Source organism: Phymastichus coffea, unplaced genomic scaffold, assembly GCF_024137745.1.
Source record: "Phymastichus coffea isolate CEN01 unplaced genomic scaffold, Cenicafe_Pcof_1.1 PCOF00053, whole genome shotgun sequence".
In the NCBI taxonomy this organism is placed as follows: Eukaryota; Metazoa; Arthropoda; class Insecta; order Hymenoptera; family Eulophidae; genus Phymastichus; species Phymastichus coffea.
In genome coordinates this window covers 1,855,491-1,874,353 of record NW_026706864.1, presented here as the reverse complement: position 1 = coordinate 1,874,353, position 18,863 = coordinate 1,855,491, and the positions used below count along the sequence as shown (strand labels likewise).

Here is an 18,863-nt window from a genome sequence, read left to right as displayed (position 1 = left end):
TGAAAAATGTTAATGGAGTGGTAATAGATTTTAAAGTTGAAAAATAATTTTTATATGTAAATAAGCCAAAACCAAAATAAAATTAATATCTATAACACAGCCAACTTATTATATACAATAGATAAGCCTCATAGTCTACCTCTCAGTCGTGCACGTGTAGTGCGACAGTATACCTTCATTCTTTACGTGTTCTACATTATAAGTTTGAGCTATTTTATAAGATATTCAAAATTAATCTTCCCTAATTTAATTAACTATTGATATAACTGTGTGATATAATAATTTGTGTTTCAAAATAAGGAAGAGTGCATTTTTTAAAACTATTTGTTCGAAGAATCACAAATTAAGCAATAGTACGTAACTGCAAGTTTTATTAATTTTATATATTTATGTAGAATAATTAATTGACAGATAAGTTTGATATTTTAATAAAAACTAAATATTAATCTAAATGAGACAGTTTTTCTAACGTCATTTTTCTCAAAATTTCCTAAAGACGCTTTTTTCATAAATGGCATTATACGATCTTGATGGTTTTTTCTGTCCACTTACTGGAATTTATTTATTTGTTAATATAAGTACATTGTTGAAAAAGAAAGTGTTTTGGAAAAAAGTATTTTGAGCGAGCTTCATGTAAAATGTAAAATTTAATATGTGTAAACAAAATGAATTGAAATTGACAATACTCAATAATTGTAAAATGTTTCCAGATTTCTTACCATTATTTAGGAAAAACTCATAAAATCATCATGTTCACCAGCAATTGGGTCGAAAAGAATGCCAATGATTACGACGAACTTATTTCCGCTATCAATAGAGGCGATGCAAATACTGTAGAATCTATACTGAATAAATGTTCTATATCAGGCTGGGAAGCTAATCCTCTTTACGACGCAGTTTCGTGTAAAAATGAAAGAATCAAGCAAATGATGTGCGATCACTACAGAAAATTTGACAGATACAGTGTGATTGTATTGAAAAAGATAATCAACGACTGGGATAACTTCACTGCCAGAGATAAAAAAATCTACGAAACGATTATTTACGAATTGACTGTCAACAACGACAATATAAGTAAGAACAACATGAGTGGATCAGTGCTTGCCCAAGCATGTGGATCGGGTACCATCGACATTGTCAAAGTATTAATAAAGCAAGGAGCAAACTTGAACTTTACGGAAAAAAATTCAAAAATAGCACCACTGCACGTAGCCATACTGAAAAATCAAGCAGCTATAGTAGAGGAGTTGTTGAGAGCAGGAGCCAATGTCAACGTGTCGGACAAAGATGGTAAAAGATCATTGCACTTCGCCGCGGAAACCGGAAATGTAAATATCATGAAAGCATTATTGAGACACGGTGCCAGTCTCGACAGTAAGAATTATAGTTCGAAATGTACACCTTTGTATCTAGCTGTTGAGAAAGGTCACGTGAGCATGGTTGAAGAATTGGTTAAAGCCGGCGCCAGTGTAAGCATACCAGCAAAATGCGAGAAAAATCCGCTGCACCTCGCATCCGAACTGGGATTTTCAGAAATAGCGAAAGTGTTGTTAGCTTACAAAGCTGATCCCAATTGTGAGATCGCTGTCACCCAATACACGCCATTGTTTCTAGCCGTGGAAAAGGGTCATCTAGCCGTAGTAGAAAGTCTGTTGGAAGCTAATGCTCGTGTAAATGCTTTAGCTGCAGATGGCAAGACTCCGTTGTACGTGGGATTAGAATTTGATAGACATGAAATTGTCAACGTGCTGCTTGAACATGGCGCCAACGTACACGTCAGAGATAATACTAACAGCTCAACTCTGTTACACACTGCTGCACGCTATGACAACAAGATTATGATTGAAAAGCTAATTGCTATAGGAGCTGATATTCATTCGAGGGACATATCCGGGAAAACGCCACTTCAAGTAGCAGCTCATCATGGAAAAGAAGCCGCGCAATTGCTGTTATCGTTGGGGGCTGATAAATCCTTGCAAGATTATAACGGACAATTGTCTTTTCATGAAGCTATTCAAAATAATCTCCAAGTAGTAGATTTATTTTTTGATGTGAATGAAGCAAGACAAAGTCATGCTTTTCATGAGTTTGTCAATGATTTTCTAGAAAAATGTCACTGCCCGTTTAATTGTTCTGCAAAATCAAATGATTCTATCGATCGTGTGATGATGCACTTAATAAAGTTCGATGCTATAAATATACAAATTCATGACCATAGTCAGCTAAAATTTCATAAGATTAACGGAAAAAAATATTACGACGATTGTTTAGCTGAAGTTGAACAATTGAAGCAATTTGTTTTAGTCGATGACTCCATATCTCTTTACGACTTTTTGCATATGAAACCAAAACGTAGACTTGCTTATATTGAGCGCATACCAGCTGATCTTGTAGAATATAAAATATACAACCATCTTATTGAAGATTACGTGAATGAAACTATTGAGAGAAAATCACTTTTTGAAATGACCAGAAAAGCTTTGTATGAAATATCAAATATCTTTCTCCCGGATATCTGCGTCGAATATATATCTGATTTTTTAAGCGTAGAAAATTTAAGAAATTTATGTAATATTTAAATTTTCAAACAAATTCTAACAGTTATTTCGAATGAATTTTTAGAGATTATATGATGCTATTCAAACACTGAAATATGAAGCTAAATCGCTGTTGAAAAAAGTAAAGCATTGTCTTTAAATCTATTAATAATGTAATTCGTGCGAGTCACTGTTTTTCGTGAGAATATTCTGGACATCTTTTTCATGTTATGAGTTATTATTGTACTTGTTTCAACACATCTCCTATGAAGTTATAAAAATAACGTGACAAAAAATACCATGCCTATTGTCTGATTTTTATAAAATACAAATGAAATATGTCCATCACATTATATCGATTCAAAAATGATAGAATAATATGAATGTTATTACAGTAGGTAATCACTTATTTATTCTTCGTGTTAAATGTTTAACCATACGTTTATGTTCATAAGCAAAGTATTACATGTTCGAAATTTCGATTTGTTATCATTACGAGAAAAAAATGTAAAAACTGCTTTATTTATTTGTTTTCGACATAAATTAATACGAGAATCAATAACCCATTAAATTCAAACCGAATCTATTAAGAAAAAAATCACGCGGTAGATATTATTTTCATGTATTAGGAGTCTTTAACACGCACATGATGTAAATTCTAGGTAAAAATGATAACTGTAATAAGAAAAGTAAGCATACTGGAAGAATAACTATTGGAAGAGCAACTATATTATAATTTTCACATAAGTTATAACACAGAAAGAATCCTAATTATTTTTATACTGTTATTAATTCACTATAAATTATTCAAGACTTATGTTCCTATTCATAGCCTAATAAAATGTATATCAATTGTAAAAAATTATTTACAATTTTTTTTAATTCTTTATCTGAATCACAAATAAAATAAGTGCTAAAAAATATTATCAAGAAATTTTTATACTTAGATCTTGATCAATCATTATAAAAATAAGTAGACGCTGTAAATTGCCAGTACGTCTATTTTTAAATAATGAAAAATCAAATTATCAACTGTTACATTCACATTTCCGAGCCTTGTTCTAAAATTAGCCGAACTTTTGGTACACAGAATAACTCTATCAGAATTTTTATTTCTGTTAGCCACTATGATCCCTTAAAAAATCAATGTTAACAATCCAAACTCGCCGGACGGCTACACGAGCCGATCATATCGACGGTGGGAATCATGGACAGGCGACTCTCCTGACCGGCTTGCGGCTATCGAGTTTTCTTACTTACGCCAAAGATAATTTTTAAAACCTGTGCCGTTGTATTTACAAAAGTATCGGAGAGTGGAAAAAAAGCTGTCGGAGAAGAAAAAACCGTCGCTTATTTCTGTCGTTTAGGGCGTACTCAAATTCGCCGCTACTCTTTTTGCTCACGTAATTCTTTTTTTTTATTATATGACGTAAATTCCTCGTGGAAAAATGAAAAACAAGCAATTTATCTGCAAATCATGGTCTACAACATAAACAGTTGAAAGGAAGAAAGGTAACATTAATTAGATTTACAGAAATAAAACATCTTAATTAAAATTTGTATTCTACAAGAAAATTTTGCAACTCTCGCCTAAAAAAATATAAACAACTGAAGAAAAAACTAGTTTTTTCGATTATGGAAATTGATAATAAAAGATTTAACCAATTAATCTTAGGCCGAGTCTTACATTCATTGAAAACCTCACCTGTATTTTAACGCTAATATTGTACAAGATAAACAATTAATTATTGTCATGTAACAAATTGTAATAAAAATTAAGAAATAAAAAAATATCCTGATTTTAGTGAAAATTGCTTAAGGCATAATTCTCTACAATTTTCTGCATATAAACCGAAGTGAAAGAGAATTTTTCATTTATTATAACTTAATATTAGGTGTTTATCATAAGACTATCGTACGAGAAAATTTACAAGATTATTGTAATGAAAAAAAAATGAACTTGCATTGTTTCAGCTGACCGAAGCCGATTTGCAAGAATCTCTGGTGAAGTTGCTTAAAGCCGCGGGAAGATGACTTAAAAATAACAGCGGATGCTTGTGCATACAAACGAATATTTCAAAGAAAATTTTCATAAAATTGAAAGGCCGGATAGAATAACGACTTGAGCGCGCGAGCCTACCAGACTAGCCGCCTCTGAGAGTAGGCAATCACCGCTATGCGTTGAAAAACATTTCCGATTAAAAAAACATTAACAAACATTATTCTGGCAAACAAACTTACAGTGAGAAAGTTGTTCATAACGGCTCCAAATATATGCCTAGAAATTGTTAATAGTCTATATATTATATTTTCAAAGATATGGAGCTATATTTACGTATCTATTTGATACGATTATCGCGCGCGTGCTCTAGTAACGCAGTATTGTGAGAAAAACGATAAAATATCTTTCATGCTATGAATAAAACTCTTCAATATAGTAAATATTTATTTTCTTATTATATATTAATTGCAAACAGGTGAAACTTGTGTAACTCTTCAAAGAAATCGAATTTTCTTTTCATATCATTGAAATGAAAATATAAATAAATGATTCAAAATAGTAAGTATCAATTTTTTTTCTTATTTATTGATAATTGTCAGCAGGTAAATCTTATTACACTCTTTGAAAAGTCGAAAATTGTAATTACAATAAAACTCTTCAATATAACAAATATCTATTTTCTTATTATCGATTAATCGTCAACAGGTAAATCTAATTACACTTTAAAAATATCGTAACAATTTTCAGAACTAATTTTTTTCTATCGATTTATTCGATATTCAAAGTTTTATTTATACTTTTCATTTATGATAATTATTTTAAAGTTTCTACCCAAATATTTATTCAAGTACATACTTATGTAGCAACAATAAGTGTTTCAACGAATGAATAACGAAAGTATTTGTGCAAAACGATCTCTGTTAATGACCAGAAAAATATTTACAAAAAATATTTACAGAACTGTAATTTCAGAATAATAAATGAAGACATTAATAATAAAGAAAGACAGCATTGAATTTCCCCGTTAAAAAACAACACAATTTCATTATGGTGAAGAATGTAATAGACAGGTGCAGACGTGGAATCTCCGGAAATTGACGAACTCCACTACATGTATCCGTTAATTTAATAACTATAAAAATGTTTTTGGCGAACTTGATTTTGGAAGAGACACCACTTCTCCGGGTGATAACTAAGATAAAAAAAAGCAGTTATGTACGTGTGTCTCATTGTTGACACTTCCAATGAAAATGAATGTATGCTCATAAACTTTGAAATAGAAACCTCGATATTACGATCATCTGTTCATATTAAATGCTGCAAAATTGCCTCTTGTTATAAACTATATATAATATTGTAAATTTAAATTAGATTGTTGTCGCAAAGATCTAATGAAGAAAACACTGCTATAGAAATAGTTCAGTTGATGTTTTTTAAATTTATCGACATAGAGCAGCTACCGATAATTTACGTGAATAACTGTCTTAAGTGTAATAAATATGAAGCGACAATTGAAGAATGCCGAAATGATTGACTAGTAATATAAATAATGTAATAAGTGCAAAAATAGATATGTGTATTTTTAAGGTTTTATAAAAAAAAAAAAAAGTAAACAAATATAGTATTTATGTTCATATTTTACTTATAACTATCATAGAAATTGATGTAAAGGTATGATCAATAATGTAATAGCATAACTTTTATTGGTTCCAAACACGGATGCTGAGAGAAATAAAAAAATCGAGAAAGCATCTACTCTTACCAAAGTGTGTGATAAAAGTAATAGCACACCTAGGCGATTTCAAAAATAAATTATAAATATTCAAAACAGTCACAGAAAGCTGCCAATTCCAAAACACAATGTGGAAGGGCAATTTTGAGATTCGCGCTTGGCGCAACTGGATCGAATGCCAAATTCGGCAACAGCGCAAGTATATACCTACATAGGAAAACTATATATTTCTTTAGGAACTAGCTCTTGCTCTGATTTAGTTGTGGCACCACGCTGCTTCGTTGCCTTGTCGCCCGCAGTCTGCAACCGACGCCAACGAGGCGACATTGAAGGCGAAGTTCAAGCCAAAAGTCGATTCTCCACATTCCGTAAGTATATTGCATTTCTTATTGTCCTACATTCCTAGAGGAATATTTTAATAGTACATAGCTTCATTTTTTATGAAAATGATTAAGCCGTTTATTTACATTTTCTTTTCAGTCGAATAAATGAAAATTCAGGGGTAATTGCGAAAGAAAGAGTTGAGCGAAATTTCTCTTTACATGACGTGTAAATTGAATCTTGTATCTTTAAATATTAGAAATTTTTAATTGTACTTTTGCAGCGGCATAACAACATACACATGAAGAGTTTCAAATAAATAAATCAACGGTTTTTGTTATATTTAAATATCTGATGTCCTCGTGCATTTTCCTGCTTCAAAAATGTTTTTTACGTTCATTAAATTCATGCGTCCTTCAATTTGTATTCGCAGATGTGAATTATTTTCCATTGATTTGCAAATTTTAAAACTCTGTATAGTGTAAGGTATCTCCATAAAAACACTTTTGACAAAGTAAAAAGTTGCATGAATGCTTACTATAAATTAAATAAATTAAGTAATTAAATAACTTAAATAAATTTTTTAATAGTATAGTCTCAATTACAATATATTAATCTTTGAAATATATTATTTTTTAACGATCCTATTTCAATACCATAAACAAATTTCTATAAAGTAAAATGTTGCATTACTTTATTTTTAAATGCGTTAATTTATTTTTTTAAATAACTATTTGTATCGAAATTGCTTAAATATTGTTTTTAAAGTTTTGAAAGTAGTGAAATCTATCTAAAGACGGTACAAATGCTATAAATTACTTTCAGATGATTTACATAACTTATTAAATAGTAAGTTAACTTAAACATAGCAAACTACATTCAAATAAATAATCTACTGTTCGCAATCATTACAAAAAAGGATGTTATTGATTATAGAGTTTTGAAAGTAGTAATGAAAAAATTTATCTGAAAATAGTACGAATGCTAAAAACTGTCGTTGAAAATAGCTTTCATATTTAATTGTCATAGTTTCAAAAGTATATTTATTTATTAAATATATTATCATAATTACAAATATTACAATATTGGAATATATAGAGTTTTGGAAAAAGTGATAAAATGAAAATAATGGTATAATGTAACTTATACGTTAAATGCTAGTCACCAATAATTTATATAAATTTTATATAACTTGCATTCTTGCCGAGCCTTTTGCTTGATTAAAATATATCGAAATTTTGTATCTGAATAGAATAATTATATAAAATTTACTCGAATTTTAATGTTGTTCCATATTTGATTATATCATAACATATATTTTTAGATTATTGGGTTATTGGTTTTACTTATTACTATTGACTTATCTTCAACCTTTTCTGAAGGTATTAGGTTATAAACATGATCTGATTTACTCAATAAATTATTTCTTATCTTAGATAGCAACAACTGCGAATAATATATCTTTTTTATAGAATCCTGGTTTGGTATTGATACTGTTGGCGAAAAGGTCCGCTTAATTGCCTCGCTTAACAAGAAAACTGAACGCTGTCGCACAACACAAAACATGCACACATACGCTTGAAGTTTGTGGGCCCACCGCAATAGAGATCACCGTAGACTTTTGTTGAGTTGTCTCAAAGGGACAATATTGGACAATATATTACCCTATTGGATTCACAGGAACTCAAAAGATAAGATTACTTTGGTGATTATAAAGTCCAATTGGCCTTTTACCTCTGTACGGAGTTGTTTTAAAACGAAAGCAGCACACAATTTGAGTCGAGGAACAGTGACTCCCTTCAGCGGTACAACGCGATATTTGCTGCAGATCAACCTCCTCGGGATCTGTCCCGTTGAGTCGATTGACCTTAAGAAAATACAAGCGCCGTATTCTTGAACACAAGCATCACAAAAGCCATGTAAATAGATTTGGACAGCATGGGGAGGACAAGGAGATGTCGAGGAAACGAGAAATCAGCCAACGGTGGAAGTTGAGTAGACAAAAGTTTCCACTTAGTATGGACCTCTCGAGGAAGGGAAGTTACTCTTCCCAAGTAACTTCTACCTTCCAACAATCTTGAACAAAGACCTTGATGTAAAGAGTCACTGGGCTTAGAAGTCCAAGAGGATCAAAGATTTTAAACAACTGAGATAACAATTTTCTTTTAGTTGACGTGACTTCTGGGTCGACTTGAGATTTATTGTACTATAATAGGTCATTTTAGCAATTCCAAACAACAAAGAGAGCGTCAGGATGATTCGACGCCCATTTCCGAATGACAAAGCCACCACGGAGAAGCACCGAGATCATTTCGTCGCGAATCTCAATGATCTCTCGAAGAGAATCGGCTCCGGAGTTTACTCGCTCGTCGGAACGGAAACCTCATCTCGAGCAAATTGCTGGATGATACGGATGGCCAGGAAAGGAGCAGCTGCAGTATCGAAAGTGACGGTGTTCAGCTGAAAGCTCCTAATCTGTCCCTGCTGATACCACAGAATTCTCTGGAATCTGCGAACATCTGGGTGAAACAGATGTTTCGCATTATCGAAATTTCAAGATTTTTCACTTTCTTCGTGAATTTTTTGAAATTTCAAGATTTTTCACATTTTACGTCAATTTGACGAAATTTCCTGGTTTTTCAAATTTTACGTCAATTTGATGAAATTTTAAGATTTTTCTCTTTTCTGGTCAATTTCTCTATAACCCAATGACCCAATAAGCCTACAACCCAACCCAAAGACCCAATTTCTCAAACTTTCAAGATTTTTCACATTTTTTGTCAATTTGACAAAATGTCAAGATTTTTCATTTTTTTCGTCAATTTGACGAAATGTCATGATTTTTCACAATTTTACGTCAATTTGACAACAATTCATGATTTTCCAAATTTTTCGTAAATTTATTGAAATTTCATGATTTTTCACAATTTTACGTCGATTTGACGAAATTTCATGATTTTTCAAATTTTTCGTAAATTTTTGGTAATTTCAATAATTTTCACTTTTCTGATCAATTTGTCTATAACCCGAACCCGAACCCAATCCAATAACCCAAGCCAATAACCCAATAGAAATCTTGCAACAAATTTGCGGAACATATCAAAATAAATCTGACTTTTCATAAACTGCCCGCAAATTTTTCTGTGAATCTTTTTATTATTATTAACTGCCTTTACAAAGACGAGATTTTAAATTACTATCAATTAAAACAAAATATTGAGAACAAAATAACCATAACCATAATACTGTATTACATTTCAGAATAAATTAACAAGATGAAAAAGTTCTATCAAAATTCTTCTACTCAATGAAGGCATTGGATACAGATTGGTTTTAGAACTATCAATAGCAATCAAAGTAAGTTTCTCTACATTTATCTCGAATAATTAATAAATCAGATTGTTCATTTACATTTATGTTACATTTTTTAGAGTTCAATAAAATGTTCAAAACTAAAAATAATTAATTAGGTTACTAAAATAATTGAATGGTAAATCAGCGACGCAAAACCAACTAAATTACATAAATAATGAGATTCAATTGATGAATTGACTGCAAATCATGAGCATATAATTAAATGAAGAGTGTACATGAATTCATTTTAAACATAGAATTGAGCGCAACAATGGCCTACAACAACAAATTTTATTTAAACGAATTCGTCCGCGAAATCGAAATCATAGATCTAATGGACAAAAAATCCGACACCGCGTGGATAAACGCGGTCAACATAGTCGGCGAGACGCCGGTTCACATTGCAGCGAGAAGACGAATCCTTGACTTGTTCGAATACATGTTACCTTATTGCAACGACATCGAAGCATGCGATGATCAAGGAAACACAGTTCTCCACCAATTGGTTGACAGCGACGCCGAGAGCGACGAAGAACACAAGCAAAAGCGCATTGACTTATTACGCATTGTAATATCCAAAGGAGCAGACGTTAACAAACGGAACAGACGTGGATCGACCTCTGTCCATCTCGCAGCTAAGCATTGTCACATCGAGGTATTGAGAGTTTTGAAGCGAAACGGAGCTGAGTTAGGTTTGCGTAATGGCGATGGCGAGTCAGCCCTAATACTCGCTTGCAAACATATGTTCAAATTACGTGGCACTCCAGCCGAAATGGATATTATAGATTTTCTGATGAGTGACGCTTGTGACGTTAATGCTGTGGATTACGAAGGTTTCTCAGCGCTGCATTATGCAGTACAATGGTGTAGTGGCAAAACTGTTATAAAGCTAATAGAAGCCGGTGCTGATGTCCATTGCCGTACTAAAGAACGACAATTCACACCGTTACACTTGGCTGCTAAAAGAAGAAATCCAAACAAATTGAATATCCTTGTACAATCTGCCGCAAATGTAAATTCTGAGGACATCGATAAATTGACTCCGCTACATTTAGCTTTGCTCGAGGGTACTGCGGAAGTAGTCGAACGTTTAATTAAATATGGCTCCAACCTCGGTTACCCAGATGCGATCCTGCAATTTACGCCTTTGCATGTAGCCGTGTATCAACAACGCGACGACTTAGTTAAATTGTTGATCGACGGAGGAGCTAACGTGAATAGCTCGGGTGTAGATGGCTCAACTCCTTTACATTTGTCCTCGGTGTTGGGTAACTTGGCATTTACGAAAATTCTGATTGATCACGGCGCAGACGTCAATGCACGCGACAAGAATGACTTGACTCCTTTGCATTTGGCAATTAGGCGATGCTACGACTTAGATCAACTTTTACATGATCTCAGAGGAACGAAAGCTGTAATACGCAGTAAAAAGGACAATTTAATTGTGAAATTACTAACTTGCGAACATGCACCGACCGATGAAGATTACGAAGCTGTTGTAAATTTGCTGATTGATAATGGTGCTGATGTTAATGTGATGACAAAACTCGGTGAGAATTTGGTCTATATGGCAGTAGAAGCAAACAACATCAATCTTGTAAAGATGTTGCTGGAAATCGGAGTGGATGTCAATTGCAAATCATTGGTCTCAGAATTCACACCTTTGCATTTGGCCGCTTATAATAGTTATAAGGCCGTAGCTGAACTTTTGATGAACGCTGGAGCTGATGTGAATGCTCTGACCAAAAACGGTAAAAATCCTTTGCATCTAACGGTCGAATCTAATTGCGGAGAGATTCATGGGCCACTTAACGAGCAAGCAAATCTTTTGGGATTTACACCTTTAGCTTCGAGTAAAAATTACAAAAATGTCGTTGAAATTCTAATCAATGCAGGAGCTATTGAAAATACTATTACTCTGGATGGTAGGAGTCTTGTGCATTCCGTTCTGGAATCGAATTGTAAGGAAGTTTTGCTGTTACTGGCGAGTCGTGGTGCTAAATTGCATTGTAACGGAAAGAGATGTTTGTACACACTTTTGTACATCGTCGTAGAGAATAGTGTTCAGGATATCAACAACAAATTTCAAGATTTGGAGAAAACGCCACTACTTGTGGCAATAGATCGATTACAGAACGCAGAAGTCAAGAAAGCACTTTTGTCGCTGTGTGCTCTTGTGAACGCGGGTAATCAAAATGATTGCATGACTGTCAATAATAACATTACACATAATTTTATGTACAACTTAAAGTGCCTTTTAGCGGTTGGTTTCGACATTAATGATTATGACGTGTTTGTTAAACTTATTTTTGGCTACCCAAGGAATGACGGTTTTGCACCATTCGATACTTGTCCTGTAATGTCGACTGTGAAACCATTTTCAGATGATTACCGTACTAAAACATCGCATGGATTGTTAGGATTGATTGCGGATCTTAGATCACAAAGTAATGAGTACCGTCAGGAAGTTGAAAATTTGAAGAAATATTTTATCAACGACGATGTTACACTATACGATTTACTTCATATGAAGTTTAAGAGAAGACGTTTGTATACTGATTATTTGAACCTTTCTGAAATAATGTCAAAATTTCCAATTTACTATGAACTAATATTGGCTCGCTATCGAGAAGCTGATATTAGAAAAATATTGCTAGAAGTAACTCAGATGGCATTACGTCAACTTATAGACGTAGATTTTCCTATTGTTTGTATCGAAACAATTTTTTCCAACGTAGAAATAATTAACATGATAGCAACAATCGAAGCTGCTGAATTAATTTATTAATGTTAGTGTTTTTTGAAATTTTAATTGATTAAACCATGATAAATTGATATATATTTCTAAATAAATTACAGTTAGTAGTATTTTTAAAAATGGAAAATTTTGTTGAAAGTAATCAAGCAGTCAGAAGTTAACTTCAAAATACTGGCGTTCGCTGAAATTTAAAAATAGTTATATTTCGTTGTTTAAATATATTTTTTTAATTTAGTCAATGTTTGTATACAATTACGTAGGGTAGTGACAAAATAAATGTTGAATATATCAACGCCGCGGAAGAAACGTAAAAATAATAAATAAAAAATAGAATGAAAAAAATACTAATTAACAGAATGTCAAAAACTAGACTTTACCATAAATGTATTATTAAATATTATTGTATATAATCCAACCCCCAATTAGAATTCGTAGAACGATGTTCAATTTTGAATTTGTCTGTATCTATATATTTTACTCTATAATATATCATTGTTAATGAACTGTTTCATATGAAAATAAAATTAAATATTAAGTTTCTAGAAATTGAAAATACATCGCAAGATTGTTAGTTCCCAGATGTTTAACTATTTAATTTTTGATGAATCTATTTTATTTCCATTTTCGGTCCTGAAACTTTCTACATAGCATTGATTTTCTCTCAGGCAACAAATATTTACAAGTCTTGCTTAATTTCTTTGTAGTTCTTTAAGGTCAATTATGTGTGATTGACTTAGATAGATAGCTTAATATGCTTATGTGATATAGTATGTCATGCAAGTATATAAGTCCCAGTTGACAAGTTTCAACGGTCGATATGTACTTTAATATGTATACATGAGATGTATAGTTTTACAATTTTTCATGAAATCTCTGTCAATTATTTTTCTTAGCAACGCTCTGTGATGATCAATCAAATAAATATCGATAATTTATGACATTATATTTGTGTTTTTATTTGCCCAAATCCAATCTATGAGGAAAAGCTTGAATATTTCAAATAACTCGTTGCATGTTAACGGTATAATCTTCTAATCGGTTATACAGTCATTAAATGCTTACCATTTAGTTCGTCATAACTAATAATAGCGAAAATTAGCGATGTTAAAACTTTTATTCTAATTATTTTCTCTCTTGATAAACAAACCTTCGCTATGCTAAAATATGTTCACTTCAAGATCATCTACGATTCGACAATTAACCAATTTGTTTTCTTCCAAATAACTAGTTTTAACAAATAAACTTGCTTTTCTGGAAATCTAGAACCAGATAACACTAAATAAACGACCTTTATAAAAATTTTAGTCATAGCTTTTTCTTTAACTATAACGCATAAAAAATATTACTCTTTTTCATAACTCAAATACTTGACTTTTAATACCTTATCATGTGTGGCTACTCCACGGACCTACGTTTATTTTTGTAGTTCGTTAAGTAAGCGCTACGTTATACTGGATTGCACAATATCGCCGTACCAATTTCTCTCTTCCAGTTGGTATACTTAAGTAAAAATAGTAAATCAACTATCTAATTTATCGCATCTATCAGATAAACGATAGACTGATATCCAAAGATTCGACGAAAACGTGTGGTCTAAGAGTTACGGAATCACCACGCATGACAGTCTTCATTTTACTGGTTTACAGAAGCTAATTTGATTTAAAAACTCGACTGATAAATGTTAAATTCTATATAACAGCTTTATCTTTCAATCTAGTTTTTTACGTTCGACTTGTTAATAAACATGTTACTCGATGTTTTTCATATTTCAAAAATCACGAAAACTTACCTGCTGTCTGTTTGAGATGTATATTAGAGCCCTTTGGTACATAAAAAAATGGATTCACTTTAATTTTTCAAATATTTTTATACAGTAATGAATTCATATGTAAACAGCCTCACATAATAATATTACCAAACTTAGAGATTTCCATCATTTCAAATTAGTATAGGTTTAAAATATAATGTAACAAGATCCAGTATATTTAGTCAAATTACACACGTTACAATTCCATTTGCTGGAATAATTTTTAAAAGAAACTTGCGTTCACTGCAACATTGAAAGCGCTACCCCTTGCCTCGTTACATTGTTCCAGATACACTTGTACGAATCAGCAGTCGATTTATCCTTATACGCTGCTGTTCCATTGTTCAACGTAGTCTAGTTAAAAAGGAGTCTGATTTTAAAAAGTGTAACTGAAACCGATGGCAAGTTCGAGAAAATGAAATAATTTTTCGTTTTCCGTGGTTTATTTGAAAACGATAGCATGTAGACTAATTGTTAATTGCAATAAATGCATTATACCGAAATCTATGCTAAAGAAAAATTATATCACTTTATACAGTGAGTTCCAAGGAATAAGAAGATTTTTCAAATAAAAAAAATATTCGTTATATTAAAAGTTATGAACGTTCCAAATTAGCAATAAATCTAAAACTTGTTATTTACGAGATCGCAAGGTATTCAACGCAAGGTCACCGAGCTAATTAGTAGCTAACGCGGGTCTGACCTCGCCCCAGGAGGGCCAGGAGAGACATCGGCCGGCCACCGCCGAAATTTCCCTCACTCTTGCGGCTTTTCTCTCCGCTCAAGGCCCAAAAGCTCGGAAAGCAGCTTTTATTGCCTTACTATATATATAGTCGCGTAGTCTGTTACCCCACTCCTCTTGCAAGTCTCATGATTCGGCATTGGTGGCGGCCCACTGTCTGCCTTATTCTTTGGAGGGGAGTAGAAATTTTAGTCCCTCCCTAATTTTTTTTTTTAACTCAAGGAACCTGTACGTTTCGAGTTATTGGGAGCCTTTGATTTACACGCGAGCTTGTTAATAAATTTGATGGCAATTTTCATCGGTGCACCTCCGTTCATGAACTTATAGCTATGCCTGCCGCAACAACACGCCGCGCGATATTGACGCACTAACGCAATTAATAACTAATAATGGCTACGCATGGTTTACTCACTTTTATTGCAGAAATAAACAAGCTGCGAATTAGAAAAATACACTTTGAACAATGCGCGTCGAATTGCAGTGACGTCGCCTCGCAAGATTTGTATAATATTTATTTCTTGCTGTTGTAAACGATATCTACAACGAGATGGTAAAATACATCATATTCAATGTAAAATTTTATACTCTATATGTTGGAATATTTTTTCCGCCATACACATTACCGTTTTCGAATAAAACGTGGAAAATAAAAAAAATTTTTCCATTTTCTCGGACGTGCCACAGGTTTAGAAAAAAAATGGCAGATTCGTGTACCTAAGTGTCGAAAGCCCTTGGCAATATTTTGGTACTATTTCCACCACTCTTTTTTGCATGAGATTTCTATTTGACTGGACTATAGTGTGGGTGTGACCGTCTTCAACTTTCGCACTCGTCCGCCTTAGTTATGCTGCACGAGTGCTCGAAACCTGGCAGCTGAAACAACGTGATCGTTCAGTTTCGCGTAAACAGTCGAGCCGCGCGGACACTTAAATTTTCTTACCATCCATCAGGTTTTTGGTACGATTCGCTTGGTTCTTATTACATAGATTCAGTTATTACTTTATATCTAGCACAAGGAAAAAGTGACCCTTTATCAAGGCTGATTGTTAGTGATCATTATCGAGGCTTTTATTGTGCAAATCATTGGTTTCATACTAGAATATACAGTGTCCAAATTGACCTGTAATTGAATAGAAGCCCAACGTCTGGACGCTATCGTAGGACGATTTCTATAGTATAACCGCAGAACTCTACAAGATTGGGGTTCAGTGAATTTGATCAAATCATTTTAAATATTACGAAGAAAACTCGCAACAAGGTATTACTTTGATATTTACTCATGCTTTTTCTATTGAAAATAGTTGAATACTAATTCTACGCCAATTTTTAAAATTTATTTATTTAACATAATGCTTTTCCATTGAACATGAAAAATAAGTTATTATTTTCATTTAAAAATTAAATATCATTTGATATTACATTTTTTACAGAAAAATTAATAAACGACTATTTAGTAGAAAATATTTAATATGACATAATCGTACATTTAATTATTCTTAAATAAATTATAAAATAATGGCCAGTTTTAAATATATAGTTCTTTTAAATATATAATTATTCGTGCAGATAAAGTTTATGTAGAGTATTTAGGTTCAATTATTTTATAATCGAATTTTTTGCAGAAATTATTTTCTTTTCTAATAAATAATATTTTATATGGCTAGATCCATTTTAAACACACTGATTCTGCATGATTTTATTTGACATAAATTTGTTTATTTGTTTCATTGAATACAATGATATTTAATTTAAACACAGATGTGTTTGCGTGTATGTGTTTGTGTAAAAAACTTAGCCGATCGTTAAAAATAATACGTGTAGGAAAAAAATTAGTCCCGTGTACAATATTATTCATTTATATTCGATTCCGTGTATATTATAGAATATTAATTTTATTAAGGACGTTTCCTTGGCTATAGGGGTTTTCGACCGCGGTTGCGCGCGGAAAAAGGGATACTTGCGTTTATCTCATTTTTAACAAGATTATAAACAAATTTAAACAAAAAAATTCAAAACTACTGTTTAGAGTATCTATTTTCTAACAGTTGTTTCAAAAATGTGATATGTCTTTTCGTTTATTTATAAAAATTATAACCTTTAAAGTTACCAAACGTGTAAATTTAATGAACAAAACTTTGTTACAAACGTTTGAATATCTAAATATTTTCAAGACTGCTTTGTTTATTGATATCTCTAAATTTAGTATGTGTATACCAAATTTGAGGTCTTAATATTAAAAAAAGAAAAATACGGAAGCTATCTGGTGGAGCGGCATCTCTCAGCGGGCGCAGTTTTTAATAACATTTTCATTTATAAGTTTTAAAAGAGAGCCGATTGGATAGTATTGTTAATATGATTATCTATGCAGCACAAAATTAGCTTTCTTTGTGGAAAGTAATGCGATATTCTAAAGAAGCGTTCTATGCTGTTTTTTGGCTAGAATACATTAAGACACGGTTCCCCATATATTTCTCCATAAGAAGCAAAAAAATCATCTTGCTATTGATAAAAACTATAGAACGCTTCTTTAGAATTCTGCGATACTTTGAGCAAATGAAGCTTATTATGGGCTGCATAGATTGTTATATTGAAAATAATATTAAACGGTTCTCTTTTAAAAGTCGTGAACAAAAATATTATTAAAAATCGCGTCCGCCGCGAGATGTCCTTTCACCGGATCGCTTTCCTATTTTTCTCTTTTTAATATTAAAACCTCAAACTTGGTGCACACATTTTAGGGATATCAATAAACAAAGTTGTCTTGAAAATATTTAGATATTCAAAAGTTTATAACATTTGTTCATTAAATAGTTACACGTTTCGCAATTACGAAAGTTACAATTTTTTATGAATAAACAAAAGCACATATCAAATTTTCAAAACAACTATAAGAAAATAGACACTTTGAGGAGTAGCTCTGAATTTTTTTGCTTCAATCTATTTATAACCCTTTTGTTAAAAGCAAGATGAACGCAAGTAACTCATTTTTCCGCAGGCAGTCGCGGTAGAGCACCCTTGCAGCCAAGAGTTCGGCCTTAATTAACAAAAAGCATCATCTATAGAAACTTTAAGGCACAATTATAGCAAATAAAATTATGTATAAAATTAATTTACTTACAATTTTAAGAAAATTATTTGCCTAGAATAGTAGTTCGTTCACGTACAATAATACGTATTCAATATTTAATGCGTTCAATACTTAAAAAAATGTAACGTACAATTGTGGCGTGTAGAATATTCGTTTCAATTAGTTTTCAATTAATTTATGTGTAGAAAAGAAACATGTCCAATAATTTCGTACTCATTGATGAATATTATTTTATTTCTGTGTTCAAATGAAATATTACTGTTCAATAATACAAATTCAAAAATGAATGTTGAATAAAATCGTGAAGAATTAGTACGCATACGAAACGAACCTAGTCTTTTACTGTCTTAAATTCAATTAACATACTATTATGTTAAATAAACAAAATTTAAAAATTGGCTTAGTATCGGTATCTAATATTTGACTCGATTAAACTAATAAATAATGAAAGAAGAGAATTTTTCATTTTTAAAATGTTTATGAGGGTTGATGAAATTTAGTTTTAAATTACTCTTACTATTC

At 32.0% G+C, this 18,863-nt stretch overlaps 2 protein-coding genes across 2 annotated transcripts; both read left to right on the top strand.

Annotated features, from left to right (window-relative positions):
• Positions 1-749: 749 nt before the first annotated feature.
• On the top strand, positions 750-2,579 carry LOC131665707 (serine/threonine-protein phosphatase 6 regulatory ankyrin repeat subunit A-like). Its single transcript, XM_058937764.1, has one exon. It carries the CDS (start codon positions 750-752, stop codon positions 2,577-2,579), a length of 1,830 nt encoding a protein of 609 aa, XP_058793747.1.
• A 7,638-nt stretch (positions 2,580-10,217) lies between these two features.
• LOC131665706 (ankyrin-1-like) lies at positions 10,218-12,734 on the top strand. The gene has a single exon (XM_058937763.1). The coding sequence runs from the start codon at positions 10,218-10,220 to the stop codon at positions 12,732-12,734; it is 2,517 nt and encodes an 838-aa protein (XP_058793746.1).
• Positions 12,735-18,863: the final 6,129 nt, after the last annotated feature.